Genomic DNA, 23,073 nt, shown 5'->3' with positions numbered 1-23,073 from the left:
TCAAACTTGGTATGTGCCAAATAAGCTCCTGCTCTTTTCTCCTCACCCCAACCCCTTCTCTTTCTCCCACTAATCTCACGTTCAGTCCAACTGCACATAATGTTAGCTTTGCTTTAAAATACACTCAGCACTTGACTATCTGTCGAACTTCGCTGCTGGCCCCGGACTGGGCCTCCTTCGCTTCTACCGTGGATCGCTGCAGCAGCCCTCTGCTGGCCTCCTCGTTTCTGCCCCACCCCTGGCAGTCTGTCCCCGACACTAGCCAGAGGGAGCCTCGTAAAATGTAAGTCAGATCATGTGTTTTCTTTTCTCAAAGCCTCAGGTGTCCTCTTCCTGGGTGACTTTTCCCATAGCTGTTCACACAAGTAACTCTTAACCTCCTTCACTGTCATCATTTCAAGCCCCAGATGTGTGTATGTTCTGATATAACAGACCTCTTCCTAAGCCTCACTTGCTTCTTTGTAAGGTGGAGACAAGACCATGTCGAGTTTTTAAGACTATATGAAATAGTTATTGTACAGGTCCTGGAACAATGCTTGGAACATATTCAGCCCTCCATAATTGTTACTTTTAACACCTTTAATATGAGGTCATAATTACTTGCAGCTAAAATTAGTGGTTATTTCCCCATTTTACTATATCTTAATATTTTGACTGATAGCTTTGAGCAAGTGCAGGTTTAAATAATATGTAATTTAATGTTTAATTCTCATTTAGTTATTCCTTAAATTTTCAGGTCTAACCTGTGCTACTTTTCTTTTTCCTTAGTAGGCCTGTTGTAATTTGTGTTTTTCACATTTTTTATGAAGCAGAGTTTATTTTTTCACCTGTCACTGCTGTTGGGGTTGGTACATGTTGTGACTGATTTTTTCCTGGGTTACTGAACTAATTTTTTGAGGCTAGGACACTTTCGGTGAGCAGTTAAATTTAAATGAGCTTTTTCTTCCCAAAAAGAGAAATTGACAAATTAAGTCAACATTAATAGATTGCTGTGGTGACACGTGTGTGAGTCTGATGACCTGTTAATGGCTGTCACCTAACTGGTTCAGGCTGGCTGGAGCTGAGTCAGATGGTGGCAGAGACATATTCTCTCAGATTTTCCCATTTTCCTTAGACATTTGGTATTTACTGAGTATAAATAGCAAAAAAAATCTTTGAATGTCTGGTCAAATTATTTCTACTGGCTTTTAAATTATTTCTAAAGTTAAATGATTAATTTTTACATGTATTTTATTTTACATTATACAGTATATACTTTTTGAGGTATATAAATACTCAGCTACCTCATCTACCTTATAGAAACTTAATATGGTTTCAAGTTGAATAATCCTGATTTTTAACATTTTGAAAAATAAGCATTGTTCTGTACTAGTTTTAACATTTTGAAAAATAAGCATTGTTCTGTACTAGTTCTGTAAACTCAGAAGTGTTTTTATGAATCTATTTTTCTATCCTTTAAGAAAAAATATATTTTTAAAATCTTTTTTGTTAGCATTTATAGTATCTTAAAGAAGCAATCTCATTAATCAATGTGTTCAAATTAATGTAGTTATGTTCCTAATTTTGGAAGAAGAAAAACCCACATTCAAGGTTTTTGTTTGCTATAAAAATTATCAGTGGCCCTGGCCAGTTGACTCAGCAGCAGAGCATCCGCCCAGTGTGTGGAAGTCCCAGGTTCAATTCCTGGTCAGGGCACACAGTAAAAGCACTCACCTGCTTCTCTACTCTTTCCCCTCTCCTTCCTCTCTCTCTCTTCCCCTCTTGCAGCCAAGGCTCCATTGGAGCAAAGTTGGCCTGGGCGCTGAGGATGGCTCCATGGCCTCCGCCTCAGGTGCTAGAATGGCTCCGGTTGCAATGGAGCAAAGCCCCAGATGGGCAGAGCATCGCCTCCTGGTGGGCATGCCAGGTGGATTCTGGTCGGGCGCATCTGGTCTGTCTCTCTGCCTCCTTGCTTCTCACCTCTGGGGGAAAAAAATTATCAGCAAAATAACTAACAGCAATGAAACTGTTTTCTCTTCAGGGCCAAGGAATATGAAAGTTTAATGGAAACAAAAAATTGTGGCTCTGACTCACCTTATAAAGCAAAGTGAGTATTTTGTCCTACATTTCAGTTCTCCTTCTCTTTAGTCTCTACCTACAACAAAGTTTATCTGAACCATCGTTGTGTGCCTATGATCACGGGTTTTGTGTCTGATGTCTAATACTTTATTCTAACAGTGGTGTCTAGCTGGGGGTGATTTTGCCAGGGGACAGTTGTCTCTGTCTGGGATATGTGATAGCATTGTGGTTATCACAGCTCAGGAGACAATGCTATGGCCATCACATGTGTAGAGGCCAGTGATGGTTCTAGTACGTACTTCACGTATGTGCCTTGACTGTCACTTGTTCTAATAGAACAGGTTCTGGCAAGACTGCTGGTTCTTTGCTGTGGGAGATCTCTTTCAGGACTGTTGTGACAGCTGCACTTGTTTTTAATGTGGGTGTGAGAGAGAGAGAAAAAAAGATGGACAGGAAGGAAGAGAGATGAGAAGCATCCACTCGTAGTTGTGGCACCTTAGTTCTTCATTGACTGCGTCTCATAAATGCCTTGACTGGGAGCTCCAATCAAGCTAGTGACCTTGGGCTCAAGCCAGCGACCATGGGATCATGTTGATGATCCATGCTCAAGCCTGATGAGCCCATGCTCAAATCGGGGACCTTGGGGTTTTGAACCTGAGACCTCAGCATTCCAGGTCGACACTCTATCCACTGTGCCACCACTGGTCAGGCATGATAGCCACTCTTGACAGATGAGGATTTAGACTCCAGTACTAGTTTAAGGGTAACAACAAAACAACAATGACGAATCTCTAACATGCTGCCCACACAGGTATAGTAGGAAAGATTCTCGCATTGGTGATGGGTGCAGGGATGCTCTGCCCATCTGGAGCCACTGCTCCATTGCTTAGCAACTGAGCTATTTTAGCTTCTGAGGGGAGGCCATGGAGCCATCCTCGGTGCCTGGAGCCAACTTGCTCCAGTAGAAACAAGATTTAGTTTAGTAAAATAGCTGATTACCAAATTAATGTGATAATATTAATAATAGGTACTGTTTACTGAGCCTTTACCTTATGCCAAGCTCTTTACATGTGTTGACTCATTTTTCTCGTAACAACTCAGTGACTTTCTCCAGGGAAACAGCCCTCCAGGGGTTCAGTAACTTGCTAGAGGTTTGGCAACAGCATATCCAGGATATGCAAATTAATGCCTTTTGTATGATAATCAGTTAGAAAACATAAATATCATTCACAATAGTAATAAAAAAGTAAACTAAGAATATACTCAACAAGGAATTTATGAAGGCTCTATAAAAGTAAAACCTTAACATGCTATCAAGGGATATAAAAGAAGACTTGTATGAATAGAAAGACGAGCTATACTTTTTTTTTTTTTTTAGTACAAGGGGACAAACTGTAGTCAAGTTTCATTCTTTTGCATGTGGCTTTCCAGTTTTCCCAGCACCATTTGTTGAAGAGGCTTTCTTTTCTCCATTGTGTGTTGTTGGGAGAGCCAAATTTTTTAAACTTAAACTATATAGGTAGGTACATTCCTTATCGAGGTAGCACCTGCACATGGTATTTTGTGGAAGAGCCACACTCAAGGAGCCAAAGAGCCGCATGTGGCTCATGAGCCGTGGTTTGCCGACCACTGAACTAGTCAATCAAAAGTGCTGTCTCCTTATAAAATTATCCTAGCTAATAAATGAAGATGATTTTTCTTTTCTTCCTCCAGTCACCCTTGACCTTTCAAAAACACTTGAGTCCTGAGGTCTCTAGATGAGAGCACTGAGCAGTAGCAGCCAGCATTGGTTGTGGCTGGAGGCAGCGATGGCACTGTGGCGATGGTAGAACCCGAGTTGGCTGAGGTGGGCATTTCTGTGGGAGGCCTGGAGTTCCCAGATGTGGAGGTTCAGAACCCAAGCAGAGCGAAGGGAGCTTCCTTGTGGGCCAGGTCTCGTGGCCTGGCATGGGGAGTCAGAGCAGTGAGAGTACATCTCTGTGGGGAGGGGCCCGGGTAAAGAGGGCAGCCTGGCAAAGGGTGTCAAAACCCTAGCGGAGGGAGAAGGGTGGGAGAGCCCAGAATGGACAGTAAGAGCCCAAGGAGGGCCATAGCAGCAGGCAGACAGATGGTGATGTTACATGTAGGGGTTGGGCCAGTAAGTAATTATATTAAGGATGATGCAAGGCAGGTTGCTCACTGCTGGAGAAGAGAGTTAAAGATATACCCAAGAAGAATAGAAACACCATGTGGTGACAACTCGGAATTGTCACATCAGTTTTAACTGGTACTTTCCAATATATGGAAATGGAAATAGAAGTAAATATAGATGTAAATGTGTAGGGTGATATATGTTACATATATTATATTTATTTATAAGATAACATACGTCTCCTAGAGCTTTCCCCTGGGAACAGCAGCCTGGCCGCACTGAGCGTGTCTAGTCTAGCCATTGAGTATGCAGCGAACGCAGCGAGGGGTCTTAAGGGGGAAGATGCATTCTTTTTCCATGAGAAGGGATGTTACCTTGCAAAAATGATAGTGCTCAATGGAGGCAGTACCCATATGCTGAGTTTTTCATCTTATGGAGGGATTTCTTGAGCCCTTATATTTAGAAATACAAGTTTAAGCATATCGTTTGAAAGTAGAAGGGGAACCAGTAACCCTAAATTTAGAGCATGTACCTTTCAAATAGAGGAGCTGAAAAAAAAAAGAAAATGTGTTTGTCTGTGTGTGTGTGTGTGTGTGTGTGTGTGTGGTGTGTTTATGAGCTTTACCTTCTTTGCCCAATCCTTTCATCTGTTTCTGACAGCTATTAATCTGTTCTCTGTGTCTGTGAATCTGTTGGAAATGTGTCTGTCTTCTTGTCCAGCATGGACCCAGGCTCTTCTTACATTTTTATAGCCCTTCCCAGTGATACCGACAAACTGACCCAAACTTCACTGGGATAAAACTTAGGATTCCTTCCACAGATTCTGTGACATCTCACATTTACCAGTGACAAATTTGAATGTAGGGTTGGTGGAAGTTAAATTTTAAGAGGAAAATATTCGACCATACATCGTTCGACACAAAGCCATTTACCTGACAGACACTTCTCATATTTTAGTCTAAGAGTTATGAATCCTTCATTTTTGCTTTTCATGCTAGAAAAATTATCTGCCAGAAGTAATCCAAATAACACTTTCTGTTTTAAAAACTGCAACCTCTACACAGCTCCTTTCCTTGCCCTGTAGGGAACATACAGCTTTCAGGGCTCCAGCTCTGTGACATTCTATCATTATTTATAGTATGAATCCAAATCTGAGGCATTTTTTTTTTCTCAAGACGGGCTGTTTTATTTGTGGTACTTCTGTGGAGGCAGGGAATGCAGCAGAAGTTTTTCTCATGTTACCTAAGCGTCCCCTTGGTTTGGCATTCTTCCTTGAAGGGTAGGCTCACATGAATCCCAGATTTGATTTACCTCAGGGTGAAATACAAGCCTCTTGTATTCTGTGAATTAAAATGGTCCTTGTGCCTCCCTAAGTACCTCTGGTTTTCAGTGGAATGTGAGCGTTCTTGGTAGGAATACTGCTAGATTCATATGCATCCGTTGCTGAGCCTGGATATTTAGTTACATGGTGTGCAGGTTTTGTTCAGCCAAAAGCTGAAGTGGCTACTTATCTATCACACAGTGAAGTTCGCTGCCAATATTCTTCCACACGATAAGGTCAGTAACTTTTATCGGATGGGACTACAGCCCATATTCAGTTAGAAGGGAAAAGAAGTAATGTTGCTCTTACTCAGTTTTTGTATTTTTTATGTTCCTTTTCCTTTTGTTAGAATGAGAACCTTTTGTCAATGAATAGTAATAATAGTTGATCATTTATTGACTGTCTAGTGAATGATGTTTGGTGCATTGCATTAGTTACCCGTGATCTTCAAAAGCACTAAAAGGAAAAAAATATCTATTATTTCCACTTTTAAGATGAAGAAACAGATGTTGAGTAAGTAGTTAAATGATCTTCCCAGGGTTTACACACATGGTCTATGCCGGAGCTAGGTTGCAAGCATAGGTATTTCTGACTCTAGAGTTTGGATTCATTCTTTCACATATCAAAGTAACTTCACATGGATAGTTTAGGTTTAAACTGGTGTTCACCAGTGTCTTTTTATCTTTTTAGCTGCATTTGCTGTTGTATTTTTTTAGAAATTTAAAAATTATACGTAAGTGCATTTATAGATGAAAGTGTATTCTAGGAGAGTATTCATTTATGAGTAAGTTTCCTTTTTTGAATTGACTGATACTGTATGGAGATGAGACCTAGGTTTCTAGTCCCAGGAACACTTTTACCACTTGTGAGACCTTGGGAAAGTCAACTGATTTGCTTGAGTCTTAATTTTTTCCTTATTCAAACAGGGATAATACTAATGGACAGTGTTTTTCAGAGGATTAAATAAGATCATGTATATGAAAGTATTCTGTAACCTATGTGGTTGCAGAAATTATTGAGAATGTGAAGAAGAAATTCCTTAGATTATTCACCATTAAATATCTGTTGAGTGCATTTATATAGAGGTAACGAATTAGGTGCTTGGATAATGGCAGACAAGACCCTGTCTCATGAAGTTAGTACTACGCTTCTGCACTGTCCAATATGATAGCTTCTACCACGTGTGGCTATTTATATTTAAATTATTAAAATAAAGTACAACTAAAATTTTAGTTCCTCAGTCACACGAACTATGTTTCAAGTGCCCAGCAGCCACTGTGTGAGACAGTCCAGATACAGAACACTCCCATCATTTCAGGAGGTTTTTTGTTGTAAAGCTCTGCATGGAAGAGACTTGTGATGAGTAACTTCAAGGGGTAGTCAAATCAGATAAAGTCATGTTTCAGCTAAGAACTAAGGGATAAGTAGGACTTTTCTAGATAATGTGGATGTAGGAGAAGCATTCCAGAAGAAATGAATGAGGAGCACTTGCAAAGACACTGAAACAGGAAGGTAGATTCAGAAAAATCGTGGTTTGTACAGAGCCTGTGTGGTGCGTGAGCCCACGCAGGAGGAATAGTTCTCCTCAATTGTAATGGAGAAACAGGAGAGTGTTGGTAAAATGCAGAGGGGCTTGAGGATGGTGGCAGAAAGTGAGGATTTTCTTGTTCAGTACAGTAGCTTCCATTTCTCTGTGAAATGTGAAATGTAAGATCTCATGAAAGCAAGGGGGAGCATGGAAGGGTGGGTTTGGAAGGGGCTGGGGAATGTGTGCAGCAGGTCTTTGTGGAGAATGGGCAGGCGTAGCCCGACAGATTTGGTAAGATCCTGAATCATAGTCAGACCAATCTGTTGCATGGTATGACTTTTCATCAGGATCAGGAATGGAAAAGGCTGGTGAATGTTTGTCAGTCCAGCTAAAAATATTAATGAGTGCAGGGTACTGAGAATGGTCCGCAGTAAGAGCTGAATAGACAGTGATGATCCCCACTGCTGGGGGTGGCTACTAGGAGTAACATCAAAGCAAGACATGGGGAAGGAAACATGTTTACAAGAAAGTGAATGTCATGATGGCCTGTGGAATCTATCACAGAGAAAAGTGAAGGTAAGACTACAGGGTTGATGCACAAGGAACACGGGGAGACCTGGGTGAGGGCCTAGTGGGTGTTGGTGAGACGCTGAAGCAAGGGAGTAGCAAGGAAGGACTGCTCACAGAGGAACAGAAGTAAGGGCTGCAAAGAAATATGACATGAAGCCCACTTACTTAATAAAGAACCCCACAGTCTAGATGATACTTAGTATTTCTTGGTGAAAAGCAAATAATTGTTAGATTGTCTTAACTAAATGACATGAACAGTAGCAGGCAATCCCAAATTGCTTTTAACCTGGAACATGGGGAGTTTGACATGAAGAGTTTACAATGCTTATAATATCCAAGCCAACTTGAAGATTTAAATCAAAATATGAAAACCTGCTCAGGTTCTAACATACATTTTCTCTGCCATCATACTCTCACTTCCCCATCTCCAATTCTGTTCTGGTTTAAATGACACATGGTAACTGATGGCTGCAGCTGCTCTCCCTGTCCCTGTGCATGGGCAGTCTGGCCCTCCACTTCCGATGGCGCCATGAGGACTAGATTGTTGTTTGTGAACAGAGAGCTGGACCAGCCTTGGAAGTGGTTTGTTTTTTACCCCCCCCCCCATGCTCTATGAAGCAGTTTCTAATATAATAACAGAAGTAACTTTCATTTTAGAAGTTTAAAAAAATGAAATGTAGTAGTCTAATTCATAATGTCACCTTTCCCTTTCATTCATTCCTTTTCATTCCATTTTGTATTGAAGGCTTCAGCGATTAGCCAAAGATCTTCTAAAACAGCTCCAAGTACAGGACAGCGGGCCGTGGGCAAACAATAAGGTTTCTGCTTTAGATCGGACCCTAGGAGAGATTGCCAGAATATTGGAAAAAGAGGTATGTAACTAATCTCTGGCCTCTGGCCTCTATCTTTGTGATTCTTTTTCACTATGACAGGACACGAGGCTGCAAGGCAGAGGCCACATATGCATTTCTCTTACGTTTCCAAACGCCAGTCAGCCACTGACGGATGGTTTCCTCTTGTCCTTAATTAAATCAAACTTGTTTTCAGTTGTTTTAATTGAAGTCCTCAATAACAAAAATATGTTCTTTAGGTTATGGTTTTCTCTGTCATATTTTTCCCCACACAAACAAAATGAAATTATTTTAAATGGAATCACACAATAAAGATATACAATTTCATGGCAGAAAAGAAAAAGCATTGAATTATAAAGTTTATAAATCATAGGTTTTTGCAAAACACCAATTTTGTTCCTCTTTTCAGCAGAAGATTTGGCAGTTTTCTTTTGTGACCTAAAGTCATTAAATGTTTTAGTGATACTAAAAAAACCTTAATAATTCTAAAAGTTTTAATTATTTACTATAGAAAATTTTAAATGTGCAAAGAAGAAATAAAACTTCCTGTAATGCCCACTGTTGTACTTTTTGTAATCCTTTTATGGGACATTTTTTACATTTTATCTAATTTTATCATGAATAATTTCTTTCTTTCTTTTTTTTTCATTTTTCCGAAACTGGAAACCGGGAGGCAGTCAGACAGACTCCCGCATGCGCCCGACCGGGATCCACCCGGCATGCCCACCAGGGGGCGATGTGCTGCCCCTCTGGGGCGACACTCTGTTGCATCCAGAGCCATTCTAGCGCCTGAGGCAGAGGCCACAGAGCCATCCTCAGCGCCCGGGCCATCTTTGCTCCAATGGAGCCTAGGCTGTGGGAGGGGAAGAGAGAGACAGAGAGGAAGGAGAGGGGGAGGGGTGGAGAAGCAGATCGGCGCTTCTCCTGTGTGCCCTGGCCGGGAATCGAACCCGGGACTCCTGCACTCCAGGCCGACGCTCTACCGCTGAGCCAACCGGCCAGGGCCATGAATAATTTCTTATGTCTTAAAAAATTTTTTAAGAAGGGATATATCACAGTTTACACAATTTGTATCTCAGGTGGTTTCTGATTTTCATATGTAAGATAATGGCCATATTTGTTTATTACTTGCATTTTTTGTTTGTTTTTTATTTTCTGGGTTTAAAATTTATTATATAACAACATTTTATACATGAACAAGACTGTAGTGATTAAGGTAATACAAATACAGTGAACAGCTGTGAACTCACCACCCACCTTAAGAAGTAGCCTATTCTCAATGTCGTCATGCCTCCTCTACCACCTCTGCTCCCCCCGTGTAAACACTGCATAGATTAAACAGGTGGCTTTTCTTTGTTTTTTGAAAATGACATTATCGCTTTAGCACATAGGTATATTGTTAAATAATCGATTATTTAGTTTTGCTCATATATGATTTGTATAAATTATCAGTTTTTTTGTACTTTGAGTTTGAATCCCAGCTCTGCCACTTAAAAGCTATGTGACCTTGGCACAGTTACTGAAACTTTCTCAACTCGATAGTTTTCTTTGGTAAAAATGGGTGAATAATATTACCTGCCTAAAGATTGGATGAGATACTTTAATGAAGACCTTACACAGTGCCTAGCATGCAGTATGTGACTAATAAATATGATCTTGTAAAAAAAATTATACTCTAGACTTCTTGTAAATTATAATATTTAAAGTTATGATTCTCAGTTTTATTGACACTTATAAATGTAGCTACTTTTTGCTTATTTTATCTTGTGTAGTGAATACTTACTTCATTGTATTAATATTATAGTTTTCTTTATTCATTCTCCTGGCAGTGGACATTTGTTTGCAGGAAGAGAGTGTGTGTGTGTAAGAGAGACAGAGAAAGAGAGATTAGGGACAGGGCTGCTCACACGTTCCTGTATTAGAGCAAATGATTGAGAATTTCTCAGAAGCACGGAGGCTCTGACTCAAGTCTGTATCAGAATTGCCTAGAGGACTTGTTCAAACACAGTTTGCTGGGCTCCACCTTGGCTTTCTGATTCAGTAGGTCTGGTGGGGGTCCCAAGAATTTGTATTTCCAGCAAGTTCCCAGGTGACCCTGCTGTCGTTCTGGTCAGGGCATGTGCCTCAGGGGTGGGATTAGGACCAGCTTTATCTACAGGGTGGTGCTCAGCTGCACTTTGACCACAGACAGTGCGGTCCTCTGTGGGGCTTTGGGCAGCGTGTTCGCCGTGACTCTGCGGGAACTGCAGACTTGCTCTGCCCCACGCAGCCTTTTCAGACTTCAGGAAATGGTCAGTGTCAGACATGAGCTAGATGGTATTTGGAGGTTTGCTATGCCTTGGAAAAATTTCTGTAATTATTTAAAAATTAGCAAAACTGATTATTTGTTTTATAAAGAGTACTTATACTATAAAAGGCAATTGCTTAAAATACATTTTATTGTACTTTTATACCTTATCTCATGAATATTGTTTTAGATTGAAGTAATCACAGAATATTTGAGGAAGAAGTAAAATGATCTTTATAAGAAAGTTATTCATCATGAAAATCTAAAGTTATTTCGTTCACAAAGGGGCAATTTACTGGAATGCCACTGATTCCTTATGATTTTGGGGAGAAAAATGTAGTGTGGCTCACAGTCTAAATGGTCTGTGACAGGAACCTTACCATAAAGCTGTCCTCAGAGGGTACCCTGCAGGACCACCTAATAGTCTAAACGAACCTACAATAGGCCCTTTTCCTACTTGTACAACTAAAGTCCTTTTTACATAGCCAGGGCAGAGTCCCTTCCTGTGGAATCCTGTGTGTAAAGTTATACTGACATTTCAGTGTAATTCAGCTGATGATATTTATGGTTTCAGCCTAGGAATTGTAAATAACCATTTCTTTTTGTTTGGAAAACTGCCTGGAGTAACAAAATTATTAGAATCAAAGCCAAGTAATCAGCAAAGGATTTGAAGGCAGCCTGGAAGTGACCAAGGGGGACCGGTGGGCCGTGGGCAGCACTCCCTGAGCTATGGTGAGAGGTGAGGCGTGAGAGCTTTATCCTCTTAACTCAGACCTCAGCTCACGGATGATTTCTCTTGTTGCTTGACATTGTTTTCCTTACGTAATGTTTAGGAAGTTCTGAGAACTGCTTTAGAGTAAATAGGTTAAACTTGTGATGCACAGAAACACTCTTGTGATGGAAGAGATCAGAAAACTGAGGAGACCTGGGTTACCATGTATCTCAGGTTCCTTCTGGCTTTTTGAGTTCTGTGATTCTGTTCAGAAGTAAAATGTTTGTAAGCTTTGTTGCATATGTTATGCTTTTTAGCGAACTTCAACCACTTCTGTAAGATATATGGTGGTCTATCCTGACCAGGCGGTGGTGCAGTGGATAGAACGTCGGACTGGGATGCGGAGGACCCAGGTTCGAGACCCCGAGGTCACCAGCTTGAGCGTGGGCTCCTCTGGTTTGAGCAGAGCTCACCAGCTTGGACCCAAGGTCACTGGCTTGAGCAAGGGATTACTGGGTCTGCTGAAGGCCCGTGGTCAGGGCACGTATGAGAAGGCAATCAATGAACAACTAAGGTGTTGCAACAAAAAACTGATGATTGATGCTTCTCATCTCTCTCTGTTCCTGTCTGTCTGTCCCTATCTATCCCTCTCTCTGACTCTCTCTCTGTCTCTGTAAAAAAAACAAACTCTAGACCACATATGGTGGTCTAGAGTTTGCACTAACTCTACAATTAAAAACATCTGAAATGGCTGGATAAAAAAAAAAAGAATACTTTTATTAAAGAGCATCACAGAGCTAAGAGCACATCAACCTCAGGCACTAAAAATAGTTTGGTTGATTCGAGAATCGACCCCAGATGGGAGTTGCCAAGTGGATCCGGTCAGGGTGCATGCGTGAGTCTCTCTCACTATCTCTCCTCCTCTCACTAAAAAAAGTAAAAGAAAAAAAGCATAAAAGAGCTATGAAGAAATTAAATAAGTACCAGGTTAAAGAAGAAGCAAGAATTTGTAAGCCTCATGAGTGAGGGGACAAAAGTAAAAGCCTAAGGACTGTCCAAGATATGAAATCTACTGGAGGGTTTTCCCTTCACAAAGATAAGGCTACCAGAGCCTTGCCCCTGACATAGCTGTGGACCCTCTTGTCATAGTACAGAAGTGGGGAACCATAATTTAGGCCTGGGGTAGAGTTGCAGTCCAAATTAATATCACCTATATTATTTCAGATGCTGCAGTGAGTTTAAAATAGTTGCTGATTGGTTAGTGGTATCCCTAGAAACCTGGCAGAAGGTCCCCATTGGAAGAAGACACCTTTATCCTGGGCCTCAGATAACTTGTCAGATCATTTTACAAGAACAAGTAGCCACAGTAAAAAAACAAGCACTGAAGAAAATAAGTCATTATGAGTAAGAGCAAGCAGAAACTAGAACTGCAAGGCCTTGTAAATATTAATTACAGATCCTAGGACTGTATTTTTTGTCTTTCAAGGAAATAAACATAAACTTAAAATAACTATAATTATGAACCTAACAGTAGTAACAGAGTAGGAAATTTAGAACAGTCTTCCCACTAATGGCCATTAATAAAGCTAGACTGAATTTCTAACTAAGTAGTGAAGAATTATTGAGCCAAAATCTGGAAACAGGGTCTTTTTGGACTGGGTACAATTTGTGATCAAAAAGTGGTGGATGAGGTGCTGAGTAGTATTTTAGACATTGTAAAACTGGTGGGGGAAAAATGTTGGAGGTGAGGGACTGTAGCTAAAACCCCAAGGGGATGGATCCATGGAGCTTCTTCCTCAGGTGCTAAAAATAGCTCGGTTGTGAGCATTGGCCTCAGTTGGGCAGAGCATCAGCCCCAGACAGGGATTTCTGGGTGGATCCTGGTTGGGGTGCATGTGGGAGTCTGTCTCTCTGTCTCCCCTCCTCTCACTTGGAAAAAAAGCAAAAAAAATAGGCCAACTAGGTCTCTAGAACTATGCTTACTAGGGTCAGGATATAAATATTCATTATTTTTTTTAAAGTGATAGCACATTTGAAAGAAAACAAATTTGAGAACTGAACATTTTATAATCAAAATTAAGAAAACAGTATGTGAGATAACAGGCTAAACCAGCTGAGAATTAGTGAACTCTAAGGTAGGTCATTAAGAGGGAATCCAAAATGGGTAAAGAAGGTCAGTTATGTAAGAACAGATAGAAACTAGATTCTTGGTTGTGAGCACAATGTAGTATATATACACTGATGTTGAATTATAATGTCGTATACCTGAAAGTTACATGATATTGTAAGCTGATATTACCTAGATAAAAAAATAAGAGAATTAAAAAAATTTAAAATGAAAGATTTTAGACTGGAAACATGGAGAAAAGAATATTGGGAAAATACAGAAAAGTTTATAAGAGGCATGAGAAGGCTTAGTTTATGTATAATTTCAGAAGGCGAGGAGAGAAGGTAATAGGGCAGAAACAGTATATGAAGTGGTTATCATTTAGAACTTTCCCACAGATTCAGGAAGCGTAGTGAAACCCCAGCAGGGAAAATAAAAAGATCTCTACACCTGCAGACATAGTGAAACTGGAAAATAAAATTATAAGCCAATTTCATTCATGAACTTGAATTCAAAATTCTTAAACAAAATTTTGGCAGAACAGCCCTGGCCAGTTGGCTCAGTGGTAGAGCATCGGCCTGGCGTGCGGGAGTCCCGGGTTCGATTCCCGGCCAGGGCACACAGGAGAAGCGCCCATTTGCTTCTCCACCCCTCCCCCTCTCCTTCCTCTCTGTCTCTCTCTTCCCCTCCCGCAGCCGCAGCCGAGGCTCCATTGGAGCAAAGTTTGCCCGGGTGCTGAGGATGGCTCTGTGGCCTCTGCCTCAGGTGCTAGAATGGCTCTGATTGTGGCAGAGCGACACCCCAGATGGGCAGAGCATCGCCCCGTGGTGGGCGTGCCGGGTGGATCCCGGTTGGGCGCATGCGGGAGTCTGTCTGACTGCCTCCCCGTTTCCAACTTCAGAAAAATACCAAAAAAAAAAAAAAAAATTGGCAGAACAAATCATGCAGTGTGTCTAAAGAATAATGTATCCCAACAAAATTGGATTCATTCAAGATATTCAAGATGGGTTTAACATTGGGAAGTCAGCGTAGCTTTTTTGTCATATTAAAAGAAGAAAAGAGAAAGCATATGATCACCTCAAAAGGTGCAGCAAAAGCATTTGATAAGTTCAGTATCAAATCAAGTCATGATAGGAAACCAGGAATAGAATGAAATTTCCTTAATTTGACAAATTGTATCTACAAAAAAATGGATAGCTAACATAAAAAAACTAATAAGTTTAACAAGGTTACTAGATATAAGGATAGTAAATAAAAATCAGTTGTATTTATAATATCAAAATATTCAGTATTTAGAAGTAAATCTCATGTTCAAGGATTAGAGAACTCACTGTAGTAAATATGTCTTTTCTTTTCAAGCTGATTTATAGGTTAGTGTAATTTCATTTAAAATTCCTTTTTTAAGGTCTCATATATATTACTGAACCAACTTACTAGTGCAGAAAAATAGACATAAATAAAGAGAAGTATCATTTTCCAGTAATTTGCCAATAGCACATGCCTGACTGTCTAGATGGCAATGATCTTTTAAGTGACATGGTAAGATGCAAGTAACCCAGATATAGCACAAATATGTAAGCCATCTCGTGTGTGATTTCTCATCAGCCCAGCTTGGTTCTTCTCCTTTTGGACTTGTACCTGATTTTATAACCACTTTTCATTCAAACCCATTGGAGAATGGGAAGATTCTCCTTTTGTTTCTTGTCCAGGAACTTCTTGATTCTGAAAGTCTTATGAGAAGACACAGCAAAGAAGAGTCAACCTTGTGCAACACGATGGCAGAGAAAGAGAGAACACAATTAAAATTCTTTATATTGTGAAATTAAAGCTTTATTTTGTGGGCCCTGGCCAGTTTGCTCAGTGATAGAGCATCAGCCTGGCGTGTGGGTGTCCTGGGTTTGAGTCCCAGGCAGGGCACACAGGAGAAGCACACATCTGCTTCTCCAGCCACCCCCTCTTGTTTTTCTCTCTCTCTCTCTCTCTCTTTCTCTCTCTCTCTCTTCTCCTCCCCTCCTGCAGCCATTGCTCGATTAGAGCAAGTTGATCCTGAGTGCTGAGGATGGCTCCATGGCCTCCGCCTCAGGTGCTAAAAAATGGCTGTGGTTGCAACAGAGCAAGGGCCCCAGATGGGCAGAGCATTGCCCCCTAGTGGGCTTGCCAGGTGGATCCTGGTCGGGGTGTATGCGGGAGTCTGTCTCTGCCTCCCCTCCTTTCCCTAAAAAAACTCCCCAGAAACAAAACAAAACAATAAAAAACCACTTTATTTTGTGAAAGTTGATGCGGAGAGTCTCAAGTTAAAATAAGGAATTTCATTGAACCAAAATGACCAAGACACTGTTGAAAAAGAATAGTATGAGAGGATTTGCTCTACCATTTATCAAGCTTATAAAGCTACAGTAATTAAAATACAAAGATAATGCCTGACTTGTGGTGGCGCAGTGGATAAAGCATTGACCTGAAACCCTGAGGTCGCTAGTTCAAAACCCTGGGCTTGTCTGATCAAGGCACATGTGGGAATTGATGCTTCCTGCTCCTCCCCCCTTCTCTCGCTATAAAAATGAATTTAAAAAATCTAAAAAAAGTAAAAAAAAATACAAAGATAGCAAAAAAGAAGACTGAAACATAATTGAATTCATAAGTAGCTCTGTCCAAATGTATATGCTTGATGCATGACATGTGAGGTACTTGTTTATGTATATATGTAAAAAGGAGGCACGCAGTGCATTAGGGAAAAGTGTGGTTTATTTTGTGATTGATGCTATAATGATTAAATATCCTTATTTTTAGAAAATGAAACTTGACCTTACCTCATGTCATAAACAAAAATTAATTCCAGATGGATCTGAATGTAAAAAGAATAAACAAACTTTTAGAAGATAGCATAGAAAAGTATCTTGACTTTGAGGTTTTGGCTGGACAAGAAAAGGACACAAAAGACATTAACCATAAAAGGAAGTGTTGATAAATTTGCATTAAGAATAGGAATTTATATTCATCAAAAGACACTAGAGGCCCTGGCCGGTTGGCTCAGTTGTAGAGCGTCGGCCTGGCGTGCAGGAGTCCCGGGTTCGATACCCGGCCAGGGCACACAGGAGAAGCGCCCATCTGCTTCTCCACCCTTCCCCCTCTCCTTTCTCTCTCTCTCTTCCCTTCCTGCAGCCAAGGCTCCATTGGAGCAAAGTTGGCCCAGGCACTGAAGATGGCTCCATGGCCTCTGCCTCAGGCGCTAGAATGGCCCTGGTTGCAACAGAGCAATGCCCCAGATGGGCAGAGCTTCACCCCCCAGTGGGCATGCCAGGTGGATCCCGGTCGGGTGCATGCAGGAGTCTGTCTGACTTCCTCCCCGTTTCCAACTTCAGGAAAAAAAAAAGACACTAGAAAAAGGATAAAAAGGCAAAAAACAATGGGAGAAGATCCTTATAATCCATGAAGAAGTGGATTCCAGAGTATATGAGAAATTCCTACAATTTAATGAGAAAAAAGACAAAACAGCCCAGTGGAAAATGGTCAAGAGAATAGGCATTCCTAAAAAGGAAATCCAAATAGCCAATAAATAAATAGAAAGATAATCTGTTTAATAATCAGAAAAACAAATTAAAAGCTCAGTGTGATACTGTGCTTTACATACCAGAGATATAGAAATTAAAGACTGAAGACACCAAGCATTGGCAAAGATCTAGAGCAATGGGAATGTTTAATTCACTGTTCATGATAATAGAAGTTGGTGCTGCCATTTCAGAAAGCAGTTTGCTGTTACAACTAAAGTTACAGACATGTATATCATATATATATATTTAGGTGAGAGTAGGGGAGATAATGAGGCAGATTCCCACATGTGCCCTGATTCCACCCAACAACCCCATCTTGGGCCAATGCTCGAGTACCAAGCTATTTTTAGTGCCTGAGGCTAATGCTCTCCAACAGGAGCTATCCTCAGCGCCTGGGGCCATGCTCAAACCAATGAAAGCACTGGCTGTAGGAGGGGAAGAGGAAAAGAAAAGTGAGAGGGAAGCTGGGAGAAAGTAGATGGTCTCTTCTCCTGTGTGCCCTGACTGGGAATCGAACCCAGGAAGTCCATACACCAAGCCAACACTTTTTCCACTGAGCCACTGGCCAGGGCCGTATATCATATTTTACTTCTAAATCTATGCCCTGGAGGAATCAAAGCGCATATGCACCAGAAGACATGTACACAAAATGTACAACAGTAGCATTGTTTATAATTACCAAACATGGAAAATAGTACAACTATCTGCCAGCTGCTGAATATATAAATTATGGCCTGTTCATGTAATGGGATATTATTCAACAATAAAAACAAATGAACTACCTCTATCAGGAGCAACATGGATGTATCTGACAGGGCTAAGTGAGCAAAAAAAAACAAAAACAAAACCCCCCCATACACATATGTACATATATACTATTATATATTATAGGTCCAGTTATATAAATCTCAAGAATAGGCAAAGTGCTTATCTTGTCTTAGAATGGCAAAACTATAAAGAAGACAGAAAAATATTTCTCATGAAAATCAGGAAAATGTTTATTCAGTGGAGGGTGGGAGGTGTGACCAGAAAAATGTATCTAGGTGCCTTCTTGAAGACGTCTAGTCTTATTCTCGATTAGATAGTAACTACACAATGTTTAAGTTATTCTCTGAATTGTACTTAACATTGCCTGACTAGTGGTGTTACCTGGGATACTGAGGTCCCAAGTTTGAAGCCCCAAGGTTGTCGGCTTGAGTGCAGGCTCACCAGCTTGAGCTGTGGGATCGCCCACTTCAACATGTGATCATAGACATGACCCCATGGTCGCTGGCTTGAGCAAAGGGTTACTGGTTCGACTGGCGCCTCTACCCCCCTGGTCAAGGCATGTATACAGTCAATGACCAACTAAAGGGCCGTCACTGTTAAGTTGATGCTTCTCATCTTTCTCTCTCTCTCCCTCTCCCTCTCTCTCTCTCTCTCTCTCTTTCTTTCTCTTTCTCGCTCTAAGTAAGTAAATACATAAATAAATTGTACTTACCATTTTTCTGACTTTTATATTTCACAGTGAAATTCCTTTTACATAAATTTAAATTTTTAATTAAAAAATAAATAATTTTTAAAAATTACATTTACAAGTTCAAATTAAAATAAAAATGTGTCTTTTCCAAAGACCTTTTTCTTGTAGAAATGGTTAGTTATTTCAAATAAGAATTCCTAAAACATTCTTGTACATGTACAATCATTTTCCTCATTCTTGTCATGGTTTTAAATTTGGTGCAGTTGAGCATGATTCATATTTCATTGACTTTTCTCATTACTCTGTGATGATCAACATTACCTTCAAGTTTGGATAGTAGCAGCATCCCAGAAGCATTCTGTGGATTATCAGGAACATGAGACATTTGTATGCTGTTTTTATAAGTAAACAGTTTAAGCAGATGGATTGGACATGGAAGTTTTCCAGTTGCCGTTCATGACTTCTTAGAAACCTGCCAACGTTAAATAGAGATTCAGCTGTGAATCTCTTGAACCTGAATAACCAAACCACATAGCAGGCTGCATTTATAATTTGAAGTGAATTCAGAGATATGTCACAAGACATGTGATAGCTATAGCAAAGCTTGTAGCGCTCTGCCATTTCTGAAATGCATCTTGGAAAATTCCAGCACATACTGTGGAAGGTAGAAAGGTAGAAATTCATCCCCACCCATGTTTTTCCTCTCAGTTTTCTGCCAGCTGAGGTTTTTAGCTGTTGAACACATGTCTAGACTCAGAAGAGAAAAACCACTAATTCCTGAGAACGTTTCAGATCCTGCTGGCCTCTGGCCTGTTTGCTAAACCTCGTAGTTTCAGTTGCTCTTGCTTCTCTTATTTTCAGCTGGTATTCTTCACTTGAGAGGAGCTGGAAAACATTCAATCCTAGGAATCTGTTATTTTTATCCCTGTACTAAATTCCCAATTTATGTAGTTGTTTCATTATAACAGCTGATAAATAACTGTACATAGTTGTATGACACCCATATTTTGTCAGAAGGTGACAAGTATATCATATGGCCCAAAGTAAAATGAAATTGTTTTTATAACTTCTTTAACTAACTTGCATTGGAAGACTACTATGAGGGAAATGGAATTATTTCAACAATCTCACGGAGGTTTATATATGATTTGTATCGTTAATTTTTAAAAAAGGAACGAAGAAGGAAAAGAAAGTTGTATTTGTGTATTTTGCTTTAGGTGATGGTTACATAGGTGTGTATAGTTACCCAAACTCGTCACACTGAAGACCTAATTCAGTGCATTTTATTTTATGTTAACTATATCTTAGTAAAAAAACAAAACCTGGTTTATAATTATTTCTAGTTTATGTTAGTTTTCAGATGCTGAGTCTTGCCTTTATAAAAACACACCGTTTTAGTCACTTAGTGACTTGTGTAAAGTACTATTTTAAAAGCCAATAAATTTGTTATAAAAACTCAATGACTATTTTTTAAATTTATTATATTTTTTTGATTTTTTTTTTTTTTTTAGTGAGAAAGACAGGGACAGACAAGAAAGGAGAGATATGAGAAGCATCAACTTATAGTTGGAGCACCTTAGTTGTTTACTGATTGCTTTTTCATATGTCTTGACCGGTGGCGGGTTGCTCAAGCCAGTGACTATGGGGTCATGTCTATGATTCCATGCTCAAGCCAGCAACCCTACACTCAAGCTGGGTGAGCCCTCACTCAAACCAGATGAACCCAGGCTCAAGCTGGCGACCTCCAGGTTTTGAATCTGGGTCCTCAGTGTCGCATGCCAACACTATATCTACTGCGCCACCGTCTGGTCAGGCATCAGTGAATATTTTTTTATTAATTAAACTTATTGGAGTGGCATTGGTTTGCAAAACCATTCAAGTTTTAATTGTACAACTCGATGAAACACCATCTGTACATGACATTGTGCACCCTTCATCCCAAGTACAGTCTCTTTCCGTCCCCATTTCCCCCCCTTTCCTCACCTCCAACTATCTCCAGCCCCCTTTCTCTTTGGCTGTCACCACACTGTTGACTGTGTCTATGTATATATTTTATACACACACACACACACAGAACGTGCAGATACTCCAGTACTTTCAGCCTTTTATATAGTGTGTTTTCACCAATGAAGTAAAAGTCGGGTTTGCATCTCATTTGCATAATTGAACTTTTTTTGACTTGTTGTTTGCTTTTCTGATGTTCTTGTTTAATAAAATCAAATGCTTCTTTTTTTTAATCGCTTCATATTCATTTTGAAATACCCCCTGCCTGACCTGTGGTGGCGCAGTGGATAAAGCATCGACCTGGAAATGCTGAGGTCGCTGGTTCGAAACCCTGGGCTTGCCTGGTCAAGGCACATATGGGAGTTGATGCTTCCAGCTCCTCCCCCCTTCTCTCTCTCTTTCTCTCTCTCTCCCTCTCTCTCTCCTCTCTAAAAATGAATAAATGAAATAAAAATAAAAAAAAAAAATTAAAAAAATATATAAAAAAAAAAAAAAAAAAAAAAAAAAAGAAATACCCCCTAGTTTTTGTGAGCAGTGTATATGTTTTTGGCTAATCCCTTCACCTGCTTTCACCCTCTCCTCCTCCCCTGTGACAGCTGTCAGTCTATTCCATGTGTCCTTGCCTCTGTTTCTGTTTTGTTTATCAATATTGAATAGTGATAGTGCTAGTTTATAGGAACATTTTTCACACAATTTAAAATATTTTCTCTTTTGATTATGCGTATTAACTTCGTGGACTATTTAAAAATCCTTCTTAAAAAACCTCTTGCTTTATGTAATATAACACACAGAAGTTTACATAAAACACACTTGGACAGAATAATTAATAATTATAACAGCAAAAACCCCAGAGACGGTTAGTTGAGAAGTATTGTCCGCATCCCAGGACTCTCCGACCCACCCACGTTTATTTTGAGAATCAGGCCTTTCTCTTAATATTTGGGTAAACTATTACTTTGACTTTTTGGAAACTACTTTTATTTATAGTTTTCTCCCCTGAGGGCCCATCCCTAAATAATATGTGTTAGTTTAATACATCTGGTTTTGAATTTGATATAAATGGAATGCTACTCTCTGTTATTAGGTGTCTTGCCTCTATAAGATTATCTATTTAAGAATTTATATCATTATACTATTTGTTTTCCCATGGCTATATACTGTGTCATTGTATAAATTTAGCACAGTGGTATGTATTTATTCTACCATTGATGGACATTTGGGTTGCTTTTATGAAAAATGTGCTTCTAGCCTGACCTGTGGTGGTGCAGTGGATAGAGCGTCGACCTGGAAATGCTAAGGTCGCCGGTTCGAAGCCCTGGGCTTGCCTGGTCAAGGCACATATGGGAGTTGATGCTTCCAGCTCCTCCCCCCTGTCTCTCTCTCCTCTCTCTCTCCCTCTCTCTCTCCTCTCTAAAATAAGTAAATAAAAAAAAAATTAAAAAAAAAAAAGAAAAGAAAAATGTGCTTCTAAACATGTATCCTAGTACTCATGTGCAGGAAGGTGAGTGACATCCTCATTTGAACTTCTGATTTTAGTTATTTGCCTCTTCTCTCTCTTTTTTTTCTCCTTCTTTTCCAAGTGAGAACAGGGGAGATAGAGAGACAGACCCCCACATGCTCCCCAACCGGGATCCCCCTGGCAACTCCCATCTGGAACCGATAACTGTCCCCATCCGGGGCTGATGCTCTCCCTACCTGTGGCCATGCTCGCAACTGAGCTATTTTTAGTGCCTGAGGCAGGGGCTCCATGGAGCCATCCTCAGTGCCTGGGGCCGATGCGCTTGAAACTATTGAGCTATGGCTGCAAGAGAGGAAGAGAGAGAGAGAGAAGGGGAGAGGTGGAGAAGCAGATGGTCACTTCTCCTGTGTGCCCTGACCGAGAGTTGAACCCAGGACTTCCACACGCCAGGCCAGTGCTCTACCACTGAGCCAACTGGCCAGGGACTCTTCTTGGTGTAGCTAAAGGTTTCTCAATTTTGTTGATCTTTTCAGAGGATCAGCTTTTGGTTTCATTGCTTTTGCTCTGTTGTTTTTCTATTCTCTAGTTTGATTATCCCCTTCAAGGTCCATTCCTGCTGTTGCAAATGGCAGTACTTCCTCTTTTTTAAGGCTGAATCATATTCCATTGTAAGTATGCACCACAACCTCTTTATCCATTCAGGCTCCTGTGGACATTCAGGTTGGTTCCCTGTCTTGGCCATTATACTGCTAGGAACATGAAGTTGCAGGTATCTTGTTGAATTAGTGTTTTTGTTTCCTTTGGATAAATACCCAGAAATGAAATTACTGGATAAAAAAATAATATAAAATTGCTGGATCATATGGTTGTTCTGTTTTTAAATTTTTGTGGACCCTTTCTATTTCATAGTGGCTGTACCAGTTTACAATACCACCAACAGTGCATGAGGGTTTCTTTTTTCCAGGTCCACACCAGCATTTATCACTTGTCTTTTTCATGATGGTGCTGCTTTTTTAAGACATTATTTATTCGAGACAG

General features: G+C 40.3%; 1 protein-coding gene and 1 pseudogene across 4 annotated transcripts in view; one reads left to right on the top strand and one right to left on the bottom strand.

The window, feature by feature from the left end:
• Positions 1 to 23,073, top strand: part of SCAPER (S-phase cyclin A associated protein in the ER) — a 312,151-nt gene that overhangs the window by 139,511 nt on the left and 149,567 nt on the right. For all 4 annotated transcript variants that reach the window (XM_066354622.1, XM_066354624.1, XM_066354623.1 and 1 more), the window contains 2 exons: positions 2,021 to 2,086; positions 8,354 to 8,480. In XM_066354622.1, coding sequence (XP_066210719.1) covers positions 2,021 to 2,086; positions 8,354 to 8,480 — 193 coding nt within the window. The remainder of the gene's footprint in view (positions 1 to 2,020; positions 2,087 to 8,353; positions 8,481 to 23,073) is intronic.
• The window catches only part of LOC136384900 (large ribosomal subunit protein eL39-like), a 57,221-nt pseudogene continuing 49,314 nt past the window's right edge, over positions 15,167 to 23,073 (bottom strand).

This window comes from Saccopteryx leptura, chromosome 13 (genome assembly GCF_036850995.1).
Source record: "Saccopteryx leptura isolate mSacLep1 chromosome 13, mSacLep1_pri_phased_curated, whole genome shotgun sequence".
NCBI lineage: Eukaryota > Metazoa > Chordata > Mammalia > Chiroptera > Emballonuridae > Saccopteryx > Saccopteryx leptura.
This window is presented reverse-complemented; position numbering and strand designations above follow the sequence as displayed.